The following is a 20814-nucleotide window of genomic DNA, read 5'->3' as shown; positions in this document are numbered from 1 at the left end:
AAACTATTGACAATAGAACAAAATGATGTACAGGCTATAATATAGGCAATATTTTATTACTAATAAAACTATCGCGTGAATTATACTTTATATGGCAAAACAACGTTTGCCGGGTCAGCTAGTAATAAATATTAAATCATAGTACAATCTGTACGTAACTGTTTAAAATATAATAAGGGTTTTAATAAATTTGAGACTAACTTGATACAATTATTTACGTTAAACATAATTTCATCATATCCACTTTGTTGAAATATTCAGTACATATTATTGGTCCTAAATAATTTCTATTTATTAATTACGATTTGCTCTTCATTATGGAGCCGGAACCAATCAACTTGCCGCTAATATTGTGAAAGTCTACCACTATTCAGTGTTTTCCTACAACAATTTGTTATTTTTTTTAAAGTGATAACTCTCGCTTCTGGGATATTAATAACACAAATAAAATTTGAATACAAAATTTACGAACGATGCGGGACTGGAGCCCGCGACCTTTCGCATTCCGCGCGAGCGCTATTCCAACTGAGCCAACCGATTGAGTGACGTATGGTTGTTTTTTCTTCACATTCATTCATCAGGTATATTGAGAGACGGGAAGGGCCTCGGAGTGAAAGGGCGAAGCTAGTGGTAAAATTATTTTGGAGCGGCTTGTGTTAGTGACACAGCATGACCAACACGGATCTATTTCAAAAACTGTGACGCCGTATTGTGCGAAATCTAATATATAAAATTCACACGCGGTGTTTGTAGATCGGTTTCCTTCGAAACGGCTTGACCGATTCTCATGAAATTTTGAGTGCATATTGGGTAGGTCTGAGAATCGGACAACATCTATTTTTCATCCCCCTAAATTTTAAGGGTAGTTAACGCCAATTTATTGTTTTTAATTTTTTTTTAAATTTGTATTATTATGAGTCAACATTAAAAAATACATACAACTTGAAATTTTCACCCATCTACAATCAACAGTTACTTTTGTATCGCGATTTTAATATCGGCAATACAATGTTTGCTGGGTCAGCTAGTTTTCTTATAGTTTTCACGTGTAACGTTAAAGTCGGACGTTAAAAAGAAATACCTACAGCTATTCCCAAAAGTCGAGTCAAATTCCTTTCGCACATTTCGTCTTCAATTTGGTCCTCAATTTATTTTCTCGTCTATCATTCTTTTTGTATGGAAGAGGAGAACAAACGAGGGTACCGGTGACCTGGTGTTAAGCGATCACCGCCGCCCACATTCTATTGCTACACCAGAGGAATCACAGAATGAAATGAGAACAAGGGAAGTTTTTAGGACTTAGTTGACTGCATTTATTGAAAGAGACTACCGGGTGTAATAATATAAAATTTAACAAGCAAGCAAAAATAAAAAAATATTGAATTAGGCGTTACTTTGCGGAAATCCATAATTATACAAATGATTTAAGTTTTCTTTAGTGTTAATTCCGTCAATATTGTCACGAGACTGATTCTCGTGCCAGATTTTGGCGAGACAACACGTCCTGAGGATTCCTCGTGTAGAGGCGAAACACGTGTCGAATTGTTTTAGGGACAAATATTGGCGGAATTAACACTAAAGAAAACTTTAATCATTTGTATAAGCAAGCAAAAATAAATATTTTTCACTCCTTAACTATGATAATCTGTACACATATGATTTAGCTAACTCAGTGGGGATTCACAAATTATTGTAATTGGAAAGGCAGCATTTGGAGTAATTGGAGCAGTGCTTGCTCGCCAGTTGCAATGTGCCGCCACTCGAATTTATATATTTTTGAGCACTCGTTTTTTATATTCTATGCCCTTATATTTGTGAACCATAGTTGGTTCCCCAGTAGAAATGAAAATTGAATTTTCCTGGCATCAATTCCACAGCAACCCTTTGTTCAATACGCAGATACTAATACCACTTACAAACTGGAGATTCACAAGAAAAATTGTGAATAGGTCAGTTGCTGTTTGCGCTGATATTAGGTATGTCTCTCATGTTTTGATTTTTTTTTTAATAAACTGACAAGCAGAGCTGCTTAAATATAAAAATGTGCCAACGCTTGAATTTATATATTTTTAAGCCGTAATTTTAGTTATTCTTCGCCCTTATATTTGTGAACCATAGTTGGTTCCTAGAAATGAAAATTGAATTTTCCTGGCATCAATTCCACAGCAACCCTTTGTTCAATACGCAGATACTAATACCACTTACAAACGGTTTCATAAAAAGAATAATATAACCCTATCAAATAAAAATAAATTAAAGAAATATTTGGTTGCAGATGACGTTGTTGCGCCTTTTGGAATTCGAGTGTATTATCGAAAGACTTACATAATTTACATATATATAGACTGTGACAGCAGAAATCATGTCGAAAAATTGCGGCGAACAGTTAGCCTCTATTTTAGCTAAACACGCAACACTAACAAATCGCGAGTTTAAGCCACAACTGCCAACACGACAGTAATAAACCTGGTCAGTTGTCATGCGTTTTCTAAAGGCAAGAGGCTCTATCTAGACGTATAAATTATTCGACAAGACGAACAAGATCTGTCAAGCGACATGGGACAGGTGCAAAGCTGCGTCTTCTCGCTTCACTGGAGCGGTGTGTGACAAGGGCTCCTCTGTGCACCACAAAGAGTTCAAGAAACACATAAATGAGATGGACCGTTAAATAAGGGACACTTTGTTGGATAATAGATCGATTGTTTGCAACATAGTTAGCACGTAAGTACCAACGTACAACAGATTTTAAATTTTATTTAGCACTAGCTGACCCAGCAAACGTTGTATTGCCATCATAGTTAACAATTGTAGTAAATCAGTTAAGTAACAAAGTTAAATAACTATAGGTAGCTAAAATTAAGTTTGTTTTTTACCTTCCATTCATTTTAAACTATTCTTTCAATTTGATTACTGAATGACGGGGGACACATTAAAGAAAAAACAAAATTGTTGTTTTTATTTAATACAAAATATTTTCATATTTATTCACCTTTTAAACCTTCTCTGGACTTCCACAAATAATTCAAGACCAAAATTAGCCAAATCGGTCCAGCCCTTATCGAGTTTTAGCGAGACTAACGAACAGCAATTCAGTTTTATATAATATATAGATTTAACTGCCGTATCAGTATAACTAGTACTTCCAATTGTTTGCCTAGTTTGACTATTTTATTAAGGTTTTAAATACAGAAAATATAATAATAACACAATTGACACACGTGCAAAGGTACGTGAAGCTAATTATGAACTGTACAAATCATTAAAAATTTCACAGTACAGAAATATGTATATGGGAAATCCCCACGTTAGACGGCGGATTGAAATCGCGTAATATAAAAACGCGATATAAAGGGGATTATTGTACTTTGGAATCAAACACTTTAAAAAGAGATACTATTATTCTTAGGATAACAATCTTAAGTTAACTATTTCAATTCATTAACAAAAACACTTCTAACTTGACTTTCTGCGACATATGCATGAACATCTCAATAAGACGGTAATCCGCCGGTAATCAGAACGACAGACGTGAAATAGTTACTTATGCAACTGTTGTGTAATAAGGGGTATTAAAACAAGAATGTGGTTTTATCTCACGAGGCGAAGCCGAGTGTGATAATAGTATCACATGAGTGTTTTAAACTTTTAATACTTAATTATCAACAGTTGCATACAAGACTTTATCTACGCACAAAGTATGAATCCTCTAAAAGATTCTGAAACAGCTTACAGCTCACATTAAAATTCTCTTGAATATTATGTTCTTTTGGAAATAAATCGCTCATTTTTTGTAAACAAAACAATAAAAATATCGAAGAAAAATGGCGGGGATTCGAATAACCTACTTTTTTTTACGGCGCTCGACGTTCTGATTGTGTGGAACGCGCGTATTCCGAAATGTTCTTTTTTTGAAATTCATACAGATGCCACGCATCGGGCAATAAGAATGTGGCTGTATGTTAAAACTCTATGAGTATGAAGGGAATGAAAAAAAAATAGGAGTGTTGTTATGAAATTCAGTACAACATTACAACACTCGTTTGGATGATGTAATGGTTATTAGAACATTGGGTGTTTTAATGTTGGCAATAAGCTAACTGTTTCAGAATCTTTAATAGAGGATTTAAAGCATGGGTGTAGATAAAAACACGTAAATATAGTGTATAAAGTATATCTCTGACTGCGTAACCAATGCTGTATTTGACACACAATCTGTAGTCTAGACTCAAGAGTGTAATTTAGATATACCCGCAAATATTCCATTGTTGTCCACTTTATTGTTTGATTGAGACTGACAAATGACTCGCGCTAGTCTATTGTTATTTTGCCATATAAATGATTTTTAGAGTTAGATCGTCTCTTGGATATTGCAACATTACTTTATTTTTCTAAAATAAACGTAGCCTAAGCCTCCTTATCACATCAGCTACCTGTCAATAAAAGTCGTCCCGTCAAAATCGGTCCAGCCATTTCAGAGATTAGCCGGGACAAACAGACAGACTTATTTTGGTGTATTAACCGTACATTTATTCATTTACATGTAGTAAAAAAAAGGGTTATTTCAATATTACAAACAGACACTCCAATTTTATATATATGTTTATAAGGTGCCCTTTTTTACTAATTTTAGTCTTGGTCTTATTTTGAAACATAGCTCTGTCTATTATTAGCTGTGCTAGAATGATGCTGTTAGAACAACTGCAACAGTTGGATAGCTTAATAAGAGAACAATTGTCTCATTGGCTGGCACGATACGATTAATAATAATATTAATAAATTATGTACACCTCTAGTTATATTTCACCTTTGCACAGGATACCGGCTAGATTATGGGTACCACAACGGCGCCTATTTCTATGTATCGGGCTGAAGCGGGAGCTGGTGAAATTAATGGGAAAAAAGACTTAACATCTTATGTCTCAAGGTGACGACATGTTCAGATTTTTTGTGATTTTCAAGAATCCCGAGCGGCACTGCATTGTAATGGGCATGGCGTATCAATTACCATCAGCTGAACGTCCTGCTCGTCTCGTTCCTTATTGCCATTAAAGAAGGCAATTATTTAGTACATAAATACATTCACAATATTTACAATACTTCTCACAGACGAAAGGCAAACTAGTTGTAATTCGAGCGAGAACAGTTTGGCCACATTATTAAGAATCGCGTTACCAGTTCTATCTGGATCGGATTCACTAAACAAATCAAACTTACCCAAATGAATAAAACAATCGATGCAATTTACTCTGACATCTCGCACCTCTCTTATTCCTCATCTTTGCATGAAACTTATCATGACATTGTATCGAATTCACACGTACAATTAACGATTATCTACGCAGTGCACTCACTTCTTCATCTAATGTTATTTTTAGCGACTGACGCGAGATCAACTTCGTAGGTAATTCTACACACAGCTAAGAAAACACTCAAATATTCAAACGCTGCACATTTTCACCGAGTTGGTACGTTCGTATCACCGGCACGCAGTATCTTAAAACCAGTTTCAGTATGCTAAATAGTTTTTGACACGTTTGCAATGTACTTTAATATCAAAATAATTTATATTACATCTATTTCTGCACTAAATATTTCACTTTGGCCATATTTGTAAATGTGAGTTGTTGAAAACTGTTAAAAGTTACAAAATATAATAGAACTAAGTGAGCCCGAGGACAGGTCGAGCCGGAATGACAACGTTGCATGATAGCGTGACAACAAAAAATCAAACATTGTATTTTCGACCTTATTGACTAAAATTCGCCGTGACCTTGTACGGTACTGGTGAATCATGCCGGTTTCACACGTAAGGTGGCGTATTACCTAACTGATGTTTCGAGTCAGAAATCAAAAATTGCCTCTCGAGTTAAACACCAATGTGACTGACCCTTATATAAGGGTCAGTCACATTGGTGACCAAAGTGTATGATGAAATTATCAATATGATTAATAAGAGGAATGTAGGTGATGTTGAGAGAAGAGCAAGAGATTTTGGCAATAGAATAGAACAGAATATATGAAACCAGATATTCGAAGCAATAAAAGAAAACACGATTCAAATAAAAATTATCCATCAATAAGGTATAAATAACGAAAATCGAGAAATGCTAAATTGCAAGGAGACATAACAGATAACGTAAGACAAGCTGTCGACAAGTTGCATGTAACAGAAACACTGTCAATACTCATAGATGTTAGCCGTTTACGTAACCATTCAAAGATCAAGTTGCAAAGATCCTTGAGGTTAATAAACAACACTATTATATCGAATTTAATTACAAACTAACTTAAGACGATTAAATCGTTATTTAAAAAAAAAACAGTCGTAATTTCACAGATGATTATACTAAGCTTCTATGCCAAATTATTACATAAGTAACTGAAACTGTCTAGTAAAATCACTAACGCTGACATTACCATTACCATAGGGATGTATGTAACATTACCATAGGGAATTACCATTCTTTAGACAGGATCTCGTCAAGCACAAACCGAAACATGCATTATTAAATTTTTGAAGGGCGCCGTAGCTACTGAGATATCTGGGCTAATGAGGCATTCTATGACTCTACACACGACGCAATTGTAATGCCGCACCTGATACATTTACCAGTGGGAGGCTCTCTTGCACAGGATGCCGGCTAGATTATGGGTACAACAACGGCGCCTACCTCTACCGTGAAGTAGTAATGTGTAAGCATTATTGTAATTCTGTCTAAAGGGCGCCGTAGCTAGTGAAATTACAGTGCAAATGAGACCTAACCTCTTATGTCTCAAGGTGACGAGCGCAATTGTAGTGCCGCATTTAGGTTCAAACAAAAATCCTAAGCGACAATACATTGTAAATGGGCAGGGCGTAGCAACTACGGTACAATCAGGTAAACGCCTCATTACTTTTTCTCATTAAAAATAATTTAAATACTGCTTTAGAAAATCGGAGAAGAAATTACTTTTAGATAAATTATCATTACAAATTCCCAGAGTTGAACACGTCCTTCAAAATACACCGCAAAATAGCTTTTCTAGGCTTTCGTCACAAGTTGTCGCTTTTTGGGGATAGTAGTTTCTCGTTATGGATATCATCTCTTTCAATTCTAATTCAGTAGATTAGGCGATCTTATTGACTGGCGATGATTTAAAGCAATTGCAAATTGTGCTACATGTTTCATTTCTATATAGTTACGGTTATCCTTTTATAGTGAAGAAGTGATAATACTTTATCGATGAAATGATGCTGTAATGTGAGATTCAATATATTGTTGAGAGCAAATTCAGAATTTCAGATTAGTTGTACTATTCTTAGCGAGTAACACAGAATTATCCGACGACCTTGATCACCAGGCAACATCTCCAACAACCGTTAAGGATATGTGTAAACACTTTTATGACACTGTGATTATAATCAGCAGCACATATTTAGTTTGTTATAACGTAATTGTTGATTCAGCCTACGCGTATTCAAAATTTACGACAGTACGGGTGTCAGTTGTAGCAAGCGATTTGTTGTTTATAATAAAACTACCTGACCCGGCAAACGTTGTTTTGCCATATAAAGTATAATTCACGCGATAGTTTTATAAGTAATAAAATATTGCCTATATTGTATTGCCTGTACATCATTTTGTTCTATTGTCAATAGGTTTTGCAGCGCACGCAAAAATAGGTTTTCGATTTTACACCTTGTTACAAAATAGCAATTTTATTACGGATCCCTAATTTTGAAAAAAAAAAACATAGCCTATAGCCTTCCTCGATAAATGGACTACCCAACACTGAAAGAATCATTCAAATCGGACCAGTAGTACCAGAGATTAGCGCGTTCAAACAAACAAACAAACACTGCAGCTTTATAATATTAGTATAGATTTAGTCAGGCAAGAATTTTTATATTTATTGTTTACAAAGTTAAGAAAAACTTTCAACTGTCGTGGCTTAACTATGACTTCATTTTCAGTAAAAGAAAAAGGTGTTACAAATCTCACTACTACTTAATAATGAATACATAATACAATCTATCTATATCGTAAAAGTATCGATGAAGTATCATTCAATTTCGAAATACAACTCACGCAGTTAATGTAAGTTTATTCTCAGAAAAAAAACCAAGGGACTCAATAACGTGGAAACAAGGCCTAGATATACCATAAGGCGAAACACAATATTAGTACAGCATCGTGTGGTTAAAGACCACAAAAATCAAGGATACGTTACATCTGCTACTATTACAAGGTCCTTATCACTAACACACGCGATAGTAAATATTTAAGTTAAATTTAATCAGTAGATATATTGAGTTCGAAGGTATTTATTAATTCAGTTAAATTGTAAATTCCTCTAGTTAACACACAGCCTCAGTGTTTCTCCTGACTTAAAGACATACTATCTTTCTTAATTTTATATGATTTTTGAGAAACAATACAAAAATTACAGATTCAACAAGATGGAATAAATCCACATTAGAATTTTGTAATTATGGCTAATGATTCAAAAAGCTACTTCAATAATAAACTTGTTTAATAATTGAAGTTTATACGAATAATAAACGAAGAGCTGATCACGTAATTAAGAATACTGTATCAGCGTGGAACCTTGACTAAGATGAGAGATCAGCTATTGAGTCATTTGACAGTGGAAATTGTACTGAGCTGAATCGAAGACAGCCCCATGCAAAAGTCAAGTTTTTTTTTGGTTTTTATAGTCATTTTACAGCTGATATTATACTGAGATTAATCTAAGACAGCCCCATACAAAAGTCAAGTTTTATTTGGTTTTTATAGTCATTTGACAGCTGATATTATACTGAGATTAATCTAAGACAGCCCCATACAAAAGTCAAGTTTTATTTGGTTTTTATAGTCATTTGACAGCTGATATTATACTGAGATTAATCTAAGACAGCCCCATACAAAAGTCAAGTTTTATTTGGTTTTTATAGTCATTTGACAGCTGATATTATACTGAGATTAATCTAAGACAGCCCCATACAAAAGTCAAGTTTTATTTGGTTTTTATAGTCATTTGACAGCTGATATTATACTGAGATTAATCTAAGACAGCCCCATACAAAAGTCAAGTTTTATTTGGTTTTTATAGTCATTTGACAGCTGATATTATACTGAGATTAATCTAAGACAGCCCCATACAAAAGTCAAGTTTTATTTGGTTTTTATAGTCATTTGGACAGCTGATATTATACTGAGATTAATATAAGACAGCCCCATGCAAAAGTCAAGTTTTATTTGGTTTTTATAGTCATTTGACAGCTGATATTATACTGAGATTAACATAAGACAGCCCCATGCAAAAGTCAAGTTCTATTTGGTTTTTATAGTCATTTGACAGCTGATATTATACTGAGATTAATATAAGACAGCCCCATGCAATAGTCAAGTGTTTTTGGTTTTTACAGTCATTTGACAGCTGATATTATACTGAGATTAATATAAGACAGCCCCATACAAAAGTCAAGTTTTATTTGGTTTTTATAGTCATTTGACAGCTGATATTATACTGAGATTAACATAAGACAGCCCCATGCAAAAGTCAAGTTCTATTTGGTTTTTATAGTCATTTGACAGCTGATATTATACTGAGATTAATCTAAGACAGTCCAATGCAAAAGTCAAGTTCGCGTTTCATCACACTCAGCTAATTTTTACGTAAACAAAGTCTGAGCAAAGTCTAGATAGATTTCAGCCTAAGATGAACGCTGACCTCACAGATTAACAATTACATCGGCATCTATAAATCATAGCTCAGATAGTTAATATAACCGCAGTGTTGGTTCGTATGGGTGTTGAACGAGCGCGGGCTATCAATTAACCTCAAAGCGTTATTGCATATCATATTAAGAGTTTATGGAGCGCTTCCGTTAATCGTTTACTAGCCGACGGACAATCTGCTATAATTCTATTAGTTAGCCTATTAACGTGTCGCAAGGATTTCTCATCATTGTTTATGAAGCTCCATACAACAATAGTAAATTCTTTAATGGTTTTGTAAATCAATGGGTTTCTTACACGGACGGACAGCAAGTGAAGCACCGTTATGCTAGTGTGTGTGCGGTTACGGGGTATACTAGTTACACAATTTTTTCTCCCTTAAATAATCATATATGGCCACAAATACTTATATAGTATCGTTTTTACACTTTTTCACAACCCACGACGGCATTTTTAAAATATTTTTTGAGGCGAAAACTGATCTGTAACAGACGATGACAATTCTCATAGTGGCCGCTTATCGGCCTGTAGTAGTGTAAGTGTGTGCGTGGGGCTATGTATTTACACGTTAATCGGCTTGTTTTGGTGCTACACTGCTATGTATGGACTCGGAGTCCTTATTTTTTTTACTAGACCGTGGTTTCTTATTATTTTTCTTTATATTTTCGCAAATAAAAAATTATTATTATTATTATATTTGAAGCAGTAACTTGTAACTTAAGTTATTAAGTGTAAAACCTATGGTAAACATATACAAAGTTGCTATAAGCTATAAGACACAAAAGAGATATATAGCAAATATGAATTTACACAAATAAAATTTGAAAACAAAATTTATGAACGATGCGGGACTCGAGCCCGCAACCTTTCGCGTTACTTGCGAGCGCTCTTCCAACTGAGCCAACCGTTCGAGTCACGTAAAGTTCATAAATATTGCATGCTTTGTTCAACTCACAGTTTGTGGTTTCATCTACAGGATCTACTTTACAGTTGATAACCTGCTCAAACCCAATATTTTGCATATTAGGAAATTAACTTGAGATGTCGCTCTTGCAATAGCTCAAAACAATTTTTTATGTTTTAAAGTGATAAACACTCAATTCTGGAATTAATTACACAACGAAAAACTCAAAAAATAAGAATTCAATTTCATATGGCGTAGTAAAATATACTTACAAAAATGAGGTAAGCCTTTTTTTAAATGATAAGGAAAATAGTTTCAGGTTAGATATATCATAAATAATATATCATATTAAATGTTTTCAGCATCCCCAATTCTAATTCCGTTTCTAACATGGCGATCAAATTCTAAGATATTTTTCCAATATATTTTTTAGGATGAAGAAAACGTTCATAACACTAGGCATTACAAAGTCAGAAACTACCTCCAGATCCTAAATACCACTATCATCAACCCACTTATTATTGCGTCGTCTCGCAGACACGGCTCAGGAATGCGCTCGGACCTGCCCCAAGGATGGGACACGAGCCACCGGCACCACCGGTTCACCTCTGAGGCTGATAACCAGTCGCGCGTGACCGATCATCGGGTTACACAGGTACCCCAACTCATTTAAACTCTCCGTGTTTATAATTTAAACTAATAACAACTTTAATCCGTAAATATAAATTATTAGCTGACCCAGCAAACGTTGTTTTGCCATGTAAATTATTTTTAGAGTTAGACCGTTTCGTGGACATTGTAACATTACTTTATTTTTCTAAAATAAGCGTAGCCTATGTTACTCCTTATTACATCAGCTACCTGCCAATAAAAGTCCCGTCAAAATCGGTCAGTCATTGCAGAGATTAGCTGGAACAACAGGCAAAAATTGTAAAAAATGTTATTTTGGTGTATGTACCGTATATATATTCATATACATGTAGTAAAAACGGTTATTTCAATATTACAATCAGACACTCCAATTTTATTTATATGTACAAATTACGAACACGATTTGATTTATCTTTGCCTGCTAATTACAATCATTTGACAAAATATGAATAAAAGCTCGCTTACAAAAGACTCAAAACAAGAAAAAAGAATTAGGAATCCGGTTGACCCTAAAGGCCATCCCTGCAACTTCCCGCTAATTCCTTACTGATTACCAACTATTATTTTAGGGAACCGATCAGTAAAGCAGTTTTAAAGTTATTCCAAAAAAAACTACGAAATCCGGTCCGAATTGTTTTCAAATTCAAAGTTTGTTCAAGCCCTTTCGAATGGCGCTAACCGCGATGAAACGGTCAAGCCATTTAAAAGTTATATGAGGTTTACATACATACACACCCATACATACATACAAACGTACGGACACCGACGCAGGAATCAGTGATGCTTCCTAGGACCCTAAAGCGTCGAGATCTGATGAAAACTCGATTTTCGAAAAACAGGGTGAAACCAATAATTTCCCGAATTTTCGAAAATTTTAAATTTTGTTAGCGGGATATGGCGGGTTATGAAACAGAAGCTCCAGTCGTCAGCCAACAGATGGTATGCGATGCCATGACAATAAAAGCGAAATAAAAGCACCAGTAGATGATGAACTAGTAATAGATGTAAATGATATATAAGTAATAGAATAACTTAAAATTAAAAGCTATTAAAATGCCGTCAAAAGTGCCATTAGCGCATAGCGACACGACGGTAGCTAATCCCTTAAGTCCTCGAAGCCATTCCACATCAAGTATCGTACAACAGCATCAAGTAACACTGGACAGGCGCGTGCGCAATCACCGCTACGCCTATTGTTTGCGCATCGTGTCATTGGTGTATGACCCAAGCGAGAATTTTGTACATTCTAACAAAATAAAAAATATTTATTTTCTTCTAATTTACGATGCTATTCTTATTCATAACTAGACATAACAATATATGGATCACGTTTGGAATTCTCATGGGTTTTCTTTCAAAGAATGCTAAGCAAACTACAACCATTGACTTAAATACTTAGATAGTAGTAAATTAAACATCATTTTGGGTTTACATGAATGTAGAAGAAGCTCGTGAGGTTTGTAAGGATAGAAGCAAGTGGCGTTAAATTGTCTCTGCCTACCCCGACGGGAATAAGACGTGAGTGTGTGTGGGTTGATCAGGTGAATATATTTCCTCCTCGTGGCCGTCCGTTTAGCAACGAGCCTAATAAAAGGAAGCTATGTGAATTCCTTATAATTTAAACTTCTATATTAATTCTTTATTAACTGCTATAGCTGGCTGAGCGGTTTAAGATCTCATTCATTGTAATACTCAAGTGTGATCGCAAGTGACACTGATCAAACCATGTACTTACAATATACTAGAGTTAAACAAACAGTGTGTGCGATACAGAAAAACATCTCTAACGGAAATAACTTAAGCAAGATAGAATAGGAAAGCTAATCTATTGTTTCTGTATAATTTTTGTTTCATAACCAGACCACAACCATAATCATTATCCTCTATATAGTCTACTATACTATAGTCACTAGTCAACCTTCTTTGTCAAAGAATCTTTAACATATTTGAATTGAATTTGTGCTCAGTAAGTCATAGTATACCGTCTGGTATTTTATTGTGTAATTGAATACGAAAACCTATGAAGGAGCCCTAAGTCTAGCTAACTTATTAAATGGCACGTATTTTTTTTTATTTGAATGAATTCAAACCACAACTTTTATTGAATTCGGTAATATTTTTTCTAACATACATTATATATACACACTAGCTGACCCGACAGACGTTGTTCTGTACATAATAAATAATATACTGTTTTTTTGGACTTGTCAACAATATTTCATAACATCAAGAATTATTTCGTAACATATGCTCCTTGTTGTTATAACGAAATTGTTTCACAGCAGAATTGTCAAACCGTGCGTTGTCAATAAATTCTCTCACAGAAAATATCCCAAATCGAAATAAAAACTATCCTATCTCTCAAGTTGGACTAAACTGCACTCCATGAAGTAATCCCCATTGAAATCCGTTCATTAGTTTAGGAGTCCATTGAGGACAAACATTGTGACACGAGATTTATATATATTAAGATATATTATGAATTGTGAGGTGACTCTTTAGCAACAAATCTTTCTGTATGTCATACACGATATACTTATTTTATTTACAGTTTCGTAGCTCCTCACAGTGAGACTGCTCATTATTAAACGCCCTCGCTTATAGCTCGGTACACTTCAGCGATTACGTCTCTCGACTCAGCAAATATTCATTGGTATTTTGTACGTCTCATTCTCAACAATGTTTGCTGAGAAATTGTGTCACTTGTTATACGCGCCTCGGGCTGTGTGCCTTTCAGTTGTTTAACATCACTTACATCACAGACATTGTGACTCGCAGTTGATTATTGACGAGAATGTGGAAGATAGACTGCCTTGGAATCACTTCTCGACAGTTATCTCAATTGCATTTCTTGAAGTATTATCAGTAATGTTTTTACGGGTACCACAACGGCGCCTATTTCTGCCGTGAAGCAGTAATGTGTAAATTGTGTTTCGGTCGAAAGGGCGGCGTAGCTACTGAAATTACTGGGCAAATGAGACTTACCATCTTATGTCTCAAGATGACGTGCGCAATTGTGGTGCCGTTCAGAATTTTTGGGTTTTTCAAGAATCGTGAGCGGCACTGCATTGTTATAGGCAGGGCGTATCAATTACCATCACCAGAACGTCCTGCTCGTCTCGTCCCTCATTATCGTAAAAAAAGGGACCTCAAGAGGCCGGCAACGCATTTTTTACCCGTGCTGTTGCAGATGTCCATGGGCGGTTGCTTCAACACAACCTATCACGTGAGTGTCTCGATGGCTAGCCCATTTGCCCCCTCTTAAATAAAAATAAATATTTAACTAAAAAATGAAAAATAAATTCATTTTTAGTTAAATTTTCTATAAAAGCGTATTTTTAAAACTATTAAGTACTTTAACATCAATTCCTGCCTTATCGACTATAGATGGAAATTATATGAATTAACAAAAATCATATTTTGCAAATTGAAAAATTGAATAATTTTATCAAATTAGTGTAATGTCATCGGTCCTCGATAAATCTACAAAGTGTGAACGAAATCTAGCCGTTTAAAGTGGGTCAAAATCGCGTCCAAAGAAGTCGGTTACAAACATACAAACATACAAGTAAAGCTAATGCGTATAAAAAAACTTCATACTAATAATAATCCGCTACAATAATTTAATAAGCCACGTATACTTCACAAATGGCGTATCACCGACATCCAATGTCGCATTCAGTCATGATTTCACGCTCTAAAACAAACTCAATTGTCGCTTCGCCTTGTTATCCCATTGTCGTACTAACATCTCTATCGTCTTCACTAGTTATGTCGGTCAATTATTTGAATTTAAGTTAAACTTCAATAATAAATTGTCTAAAAACATTAATATACAAACTATCTGTGGCAAACTTAACGAAAATTTAACTTGACCTGTCTAATTTTTTTAGATCTATGTTCTGATCGTGGAATGCAGTCCTAACTCTTTAATTTTTCTAATGGTTCCATTTTAAGGGTAAATGTATATATATACTATTATAATAAATTCCTAGCCACTGTTCAGTCATTATCTATTATAAATAAATTTAAATGTTTTATTAAAAAATGGCTCTGTCGTAAATTCTACTTCTACACAGCTGAATATCTAAGTGATCGGACACCCTGGCACTAGATTATGATTATTTCATAGCAATAGCAATGACAGTACAATATTGTATATTTTATTAAAAAGAGCGCAAATAAAGAATGCTGGGAGTTTCTAGCGCCGCTTCTTCTCTCTCAGAGCGCCATTTGTTTCCGAAGCGGTAGTAGTATCTAGTATATTAGAAATGACATCAAAAAGAATTCTAAAGGAATCAATATGTAAAAAATTAATACCTTTTATGCCTTTATTCATATTAGCTCTACAAATTTGAATACTATATAAAAGGTTCTTTTATTTATAATCTATCATTAAAGGCTTGAAATATCTTCTATATAAATTAACGGCCGTTCCCAATATTCAGTCTATCTCTTACTTGAGATAAAAATCGTAACTATCTTTGACTTTTCTGTCCCAATAAACTTATCGACGGTAACTCACCTTATCCGTACACGCTGTCGTCTGTCAATGGGACGACGTATAGATTACCAGCGATAGAATTTTGTATGGAAATTGCAATTCACGCGTCCGAATATATGGCGATAAGAATGACTTATCGGGTATATTGGGTCAGCTTTAGATTATTGACAGCTAATTACTGACAGTAGAAGGTAGTAATTTATCTCTATCTGTAGATAGTATTGGGAACGGCCGTAAGAAGACTAAAGCATATTGATAAATCTTTTAATCTTGTCAAAGCCTTTTACAACAACAAAAACTAACCCACCTGGCAGGAAATGAATTCGCTACTTGAATATCTTCAAATACACGACAGGTTAGTTACATTAGCGTTGTGAATATGTTTAGCATAAATTAGCAACTAATCTAATCTAATATGCTAACGGTACACCAAAATGATTTATTCGGAACATCCTTTGTAGGATGGGTCTGAGTCGATGACCTTGAAACTAACTAAGGCTCATTCACGTTGCAGTATAGTTAGGTACATAGTTATAGCATAATACTAGATGGAGCACCGTGTAATTTAATGTATTTAAAATGTATAGTAAATATTTCCGTTTCTTAGCCAAACTTTATGGTGGTCGGGACAATAAAAATCAAAGCATTTATTTTAAATGTGTTTATTTTAACTTCTAAGTCATAGCTTCCAGAGTAATTGTCTTTTTTTATGAAAATAAGGGACGAGACGAGCAGGACATCCAGCTTATGTTAATTAATACGCCCTGCCCATTAGAATATAGTGCCGCTCAGGATTCTTGAAAAAAACCCCAAAAATTCAGAGCGGCACTACAACTGCGCTCGTCACCTTGAGACATACGATTTTAAGTCTCATTTGCCCAGTAATTTCACTAGCCACGGCACCCTTCAGACCGAAACACAGTAATGCTTACACGTAACTGCTTCACGGTAGAAATAGGCGTCGTTGCGGTACCCATAATCTAACCGGCATCCTGTGCAAAGGAGCCTCCCACACATTTCGATAAGGTGTCGATATTCTAAGAGCTTGTAGCCTGATAGTTAATTTAAATACAAAGTAAAGTATCTAAAAACCGCACGAGTGGTAAATGAATAACAATCACGACCGTTCCTTCCAAGAACTAAAACAGACGAATCATGAGCTCAAAGGAACAGAACAGCGATGCGCCAGCGCTACGTCTATCCGTATTTATAAGTAGTAAACAACCAAGCATCGCCCACACTAGTCCGAACTAACAGTAAACGCCGCGGAAGACTCGCTCCATTCTGATATACCGGATAGTGATGTGCTACTGCTGTGTCGATCAATCTAAATACCTAATGACAGCATAAAAAGAGGTAAAACAATATAACCATTCGTAGGTACGTCAAATTCCTTGCGTTAATTAATCTACTTTAAATTAAACGGCGCCTTTCTGCCCTGAAGCAGTAATGTGTAAGCATTGTTTCGGTCTGAAGGACACTGTAGCGAAATGACTGACTTATTAAGTCTCAAGGGTCTCAATTATTGGGTTCCTCAAGACTCCTGAGCGGCAATAATCTTATATCGCCAGAATAAGTCTATCCTTCAGAACAGATGCCGTAATTCTACAATGACAGTATTACTAACTGAGTTAGTTATATATCAGCCAGTGTATCTGTGATATTATTATCTTGTTTATCATATCAAGCTGTCGTATTGCTTTTCTCATTATAAACATACAAGTATATTTAAATATAACATCAAGTTCGTAACTAAAAATTAAATTTCCGAGCGTCATTGCAATCGATATCGACAAGTTATCGTATCCATCACTAAAAGCAGGTGTATTCGTTCCGGCGCGACAGGTCGTGCGGATGTGACAACCAGACATTACCAACGCACGCTCGATAAAACCACCACAACTGCAATAGAACCGAGATTTAAAATTGGAATTCTTGTTGATAGACGCATAGTGTTTCGACCGATTGCTAGGTTTGTTCCAACGTTTGTTATGTTATAATAACAAGGTTGTGTGAGATGCACAGTAAGAATATGTATGTTTTTTTTTTAACGAAAATAAGGGACGAGACGAGCAGGACGTTCAGCTGATGGTAATTGATATACCCTGCCCATTTCAATGCAGTGCCGCTGAGGATTCTTGAAAAAACCCAAAAATTTTGTGCGGCACTACAAATGCGCTCGTCACCTTGAGACATGACTTGACACAGATGTTAAGTCTCATTTGCCCAGTAATTAATCACGCATCTGTACTGAATACTGATGATGTTCATGATACTCTTAGCAGAGATCCGCTTGCACGACCTCTGCGGTTTACAAGTTTAGTTTATGAAAATTTATTCAATTAGGCGTTACTTTGCGGAAATCCATAATTATACAAATGATTTAAGTTTTCTTTAGTGTTAATTCCGCCAATATTTGTTTTTATAACAATTCGACACGAGTCGTGCCAGATTTTGGCGAGACAACACGTCCTGAGGATGCCTCGTGTAGAGACGAAACACGTGTCGAATAAGAAAACTTAAATCATTTGTATAAGTTTAGTATATTCTATAAATTCTGCAAAAAATAGCCGCGCGTTGACACAGTTCGGGCCGCCATAACAGTGACGTCATAATGACGACAGATCCAGGGATGTATTTCACAAAATCAATTCAAAGTATCTTACCAAGCTGCTGACGTAAGCATACGTCTGCTTAAACGCGCTGGTGTGTATCATATTTGCAATAGCTTTGTATCAAAGCCTTATATTAAAGAGATAAGGGCAGCTTATGTCTTGGCTTGGCCCTATTGAGGTGCTTTGGTGAAAATAAAATGCCAATGCTATTTTTGAAGTCATATTGAAATACAAAGTCATAAATTTTATACTGACCACTCATCAGAAAAGCTAACACAATCGCTAACCAGTTAAACTCTTGCACCAGTCACATTAAAGACTTTCGATGCACCGAGAGAGCAGTTAATGTTTGACGCAACGAATTTCATTTTAGTGGCGGAAAACTATTACTAACTCATAATATTATATCGTTAATTATATTTATTAATTGGCGTATTTAATTAATACAGTGGGAATATAATATTTAGTACGCTTTAGAGGAATATATATATTTTTTTAAGACAGTAAGGGACGAGGCGAGCAGGACAGTTCAGCTGATGGTAATTGATACACCCTGCCCATTACACTAATTTCACTAGCTACGGCGCCATTCAGACCGAAATACAATAATGCTTACACATTACTGCTTCACGACAGAAAGGCATCGTTGTGGTACCCATATTCTAGCCGGCATCCTGTGCAAAGGAGCCTCCTTTGAGAAACTTGTGTTTTACACAAAGGTTTTAATATTTATGATACAAAAATGATACATTCTTATATATTTACTATATCTACAGCTGTTCTTCAACTTCGTATAAGTACAATTTCAAAACTTTAAATAAATTCTAATAATAAATTATTTTGCGGCACTATAACTGCGCTCGTCACCTTGAGACATGACTTGACACAGATGTTAAGTCTCATTTGCCCAGTAATTTCACTAGCTATAATAAATCGCAACACATTTTACGTACCCGTAGCAATCACAAATATGACAACGAAAGAACAACTCGATGGCATTCGTAGCTTGACCTTCACTGTTGAAATGGCACACCATTGTCAATCATACATAGGGCTGCCACCTTGTTTTATTAGCTCGAATATAATATTTTTGGATTCAGTACTCAAAAAAATTGTATTATCATTTATATGATAGTTTTACTGCTTTAAATAAAAATAATAAAAAAAATCAGAAATAACTTAACATAACCAATTTTAAATTAAAATAACATTAATTAAAAATAACAATATTATACGGGAATAAGTTTTAGTATATTGAGGTGGTAATGTTTTAACGTTTTCAATAATAAATTATTACTGTATAATCTCGAAAGGAATCCTATTCTAGCCCCTGCCCTAGTATTGAGCTTTTATTTATTTTTAAGGAACCCCAATCATAACTATAATTACAACTTAATTTTAAGTTATAATGGTATTTCATTAACTATACTTTTATCAGACCGATACTTGCTCTATTTTGCTCGTCTTTCCAATTTGTTCATTACAGAAAATATGCTATGAATCAAATCAAATCAAATCAAAATCAGTTTATTCACGTAAGTCACGGATATGACACTTATTAATGTCAAAAAAAAAATATTATTGAATCTACCGCTACTTCGTAAAGGGTTGAGCTAATGAGAAGAAGTAGCAAGAAACTCATTGCCACTCTTATATCAAGATTTACATTTAAGTACATCGATTTACAAATCATTTCAAATTACAATATAATATGTAAATAATGCAACAGACACACTCAAACGTCAAATAGTCAATGTCTTACACGAGTAAGTCAAAAAAGTAAATGTAAATTAATACAAAAGTTATTGAGTACAGTAGCTGCATCATCCACATACACCATAAATAAATAAAGGTATTATGGTATATATGCTGATAAAATATAGTAGTTTCGCCTACTACACTTTATTTTAAAAATAATAGTAGGTGGACACCTTACATAGTAGGATACTATCCCTACTAATATAATAAATGTTGAATGTAAGTTTGCTTGTAACCTTTTTACGCCGGAGTTACTGAACAGATTTCGATGAAATTTTTACAGCGATAAATTTAGATAGACGATAGACATTTCATCCCGGAAAAATCCCTGATTCCCGCGGGTTTTGTGAAATACTGTATTTCACGTCGATGAGCTATAACTATACCAAAAGTAGGTTTAGTTTGCCATAGCAATCTTCCTCTAAATAAGATTCATATATGTTGGGAACGGAAGCGAAAACGGGAACTGTAATAAGATACGAGGTAATCTTCAATTCCAAACATAGGTACTCATTATTTTTAAAAATCCTTTATCTACGCGGTAGATGTCGCGGGCATCAGCTAGTTTTGTATAGTAGCGCTGGCAACCCTAATCAAACATTGCATGACCACGTAACCAACTGATTATTTCTGTTAATATGTACCAACACAAGTGCAATA

At 34.9% G+C, this 20814-nt stretch overlaps 1 protein-coding gene across 3 annotated transcripts in view; it reads right to left on the bottom strand.

The window, feature by feature from the left end:
• Positions 1-20814, bottom strand: part of LOC126978124 (protein kinase C and casein kinase substrate in neurons protein 1) — a 147631-nt gene that overhangs the window by 85723 nt on the left and 41094 nt on the right. Inside the window, exon 1 of one of the 3 annotated variants that reach the window (XM_050826861.1) lies at positions 5215-5641. The exons of 1 other annotated variant lie outside the window; for it this stretch is intronic. In XM_050826861.1, the coding sequence (XP_050682818.1) occupies positions 5215-5276 (62 nt within the window). In that variant the 5' untranslated portion in view covers positions 5277-5641. Of the gene's footprint in view, positions 1-5214; positions 5642-20814 lie in introns of those variants that run through there. One more of the 3 variants, XM_050826863.1, reaches the window with a different exon arrangement.

The sequence above is a fragment of the Leptidea sinapis genome, chromosome 47 (assembly GCF_905404315.1).
Source record: "Leptidea sinapis chromosome 47, ilLepSina1.1, whole genome shotgun sequence".
NCBI lineage: Eukaryota > Metazoa > Arthropoda > Insecta > Lepidoptera > Pieridae > Leptidea > Leptidea sinapis.
Note: the sequence above shows the minus strand (reverse complement) of the source record. Positions and strands in the feature narration are given on the sequence as shown.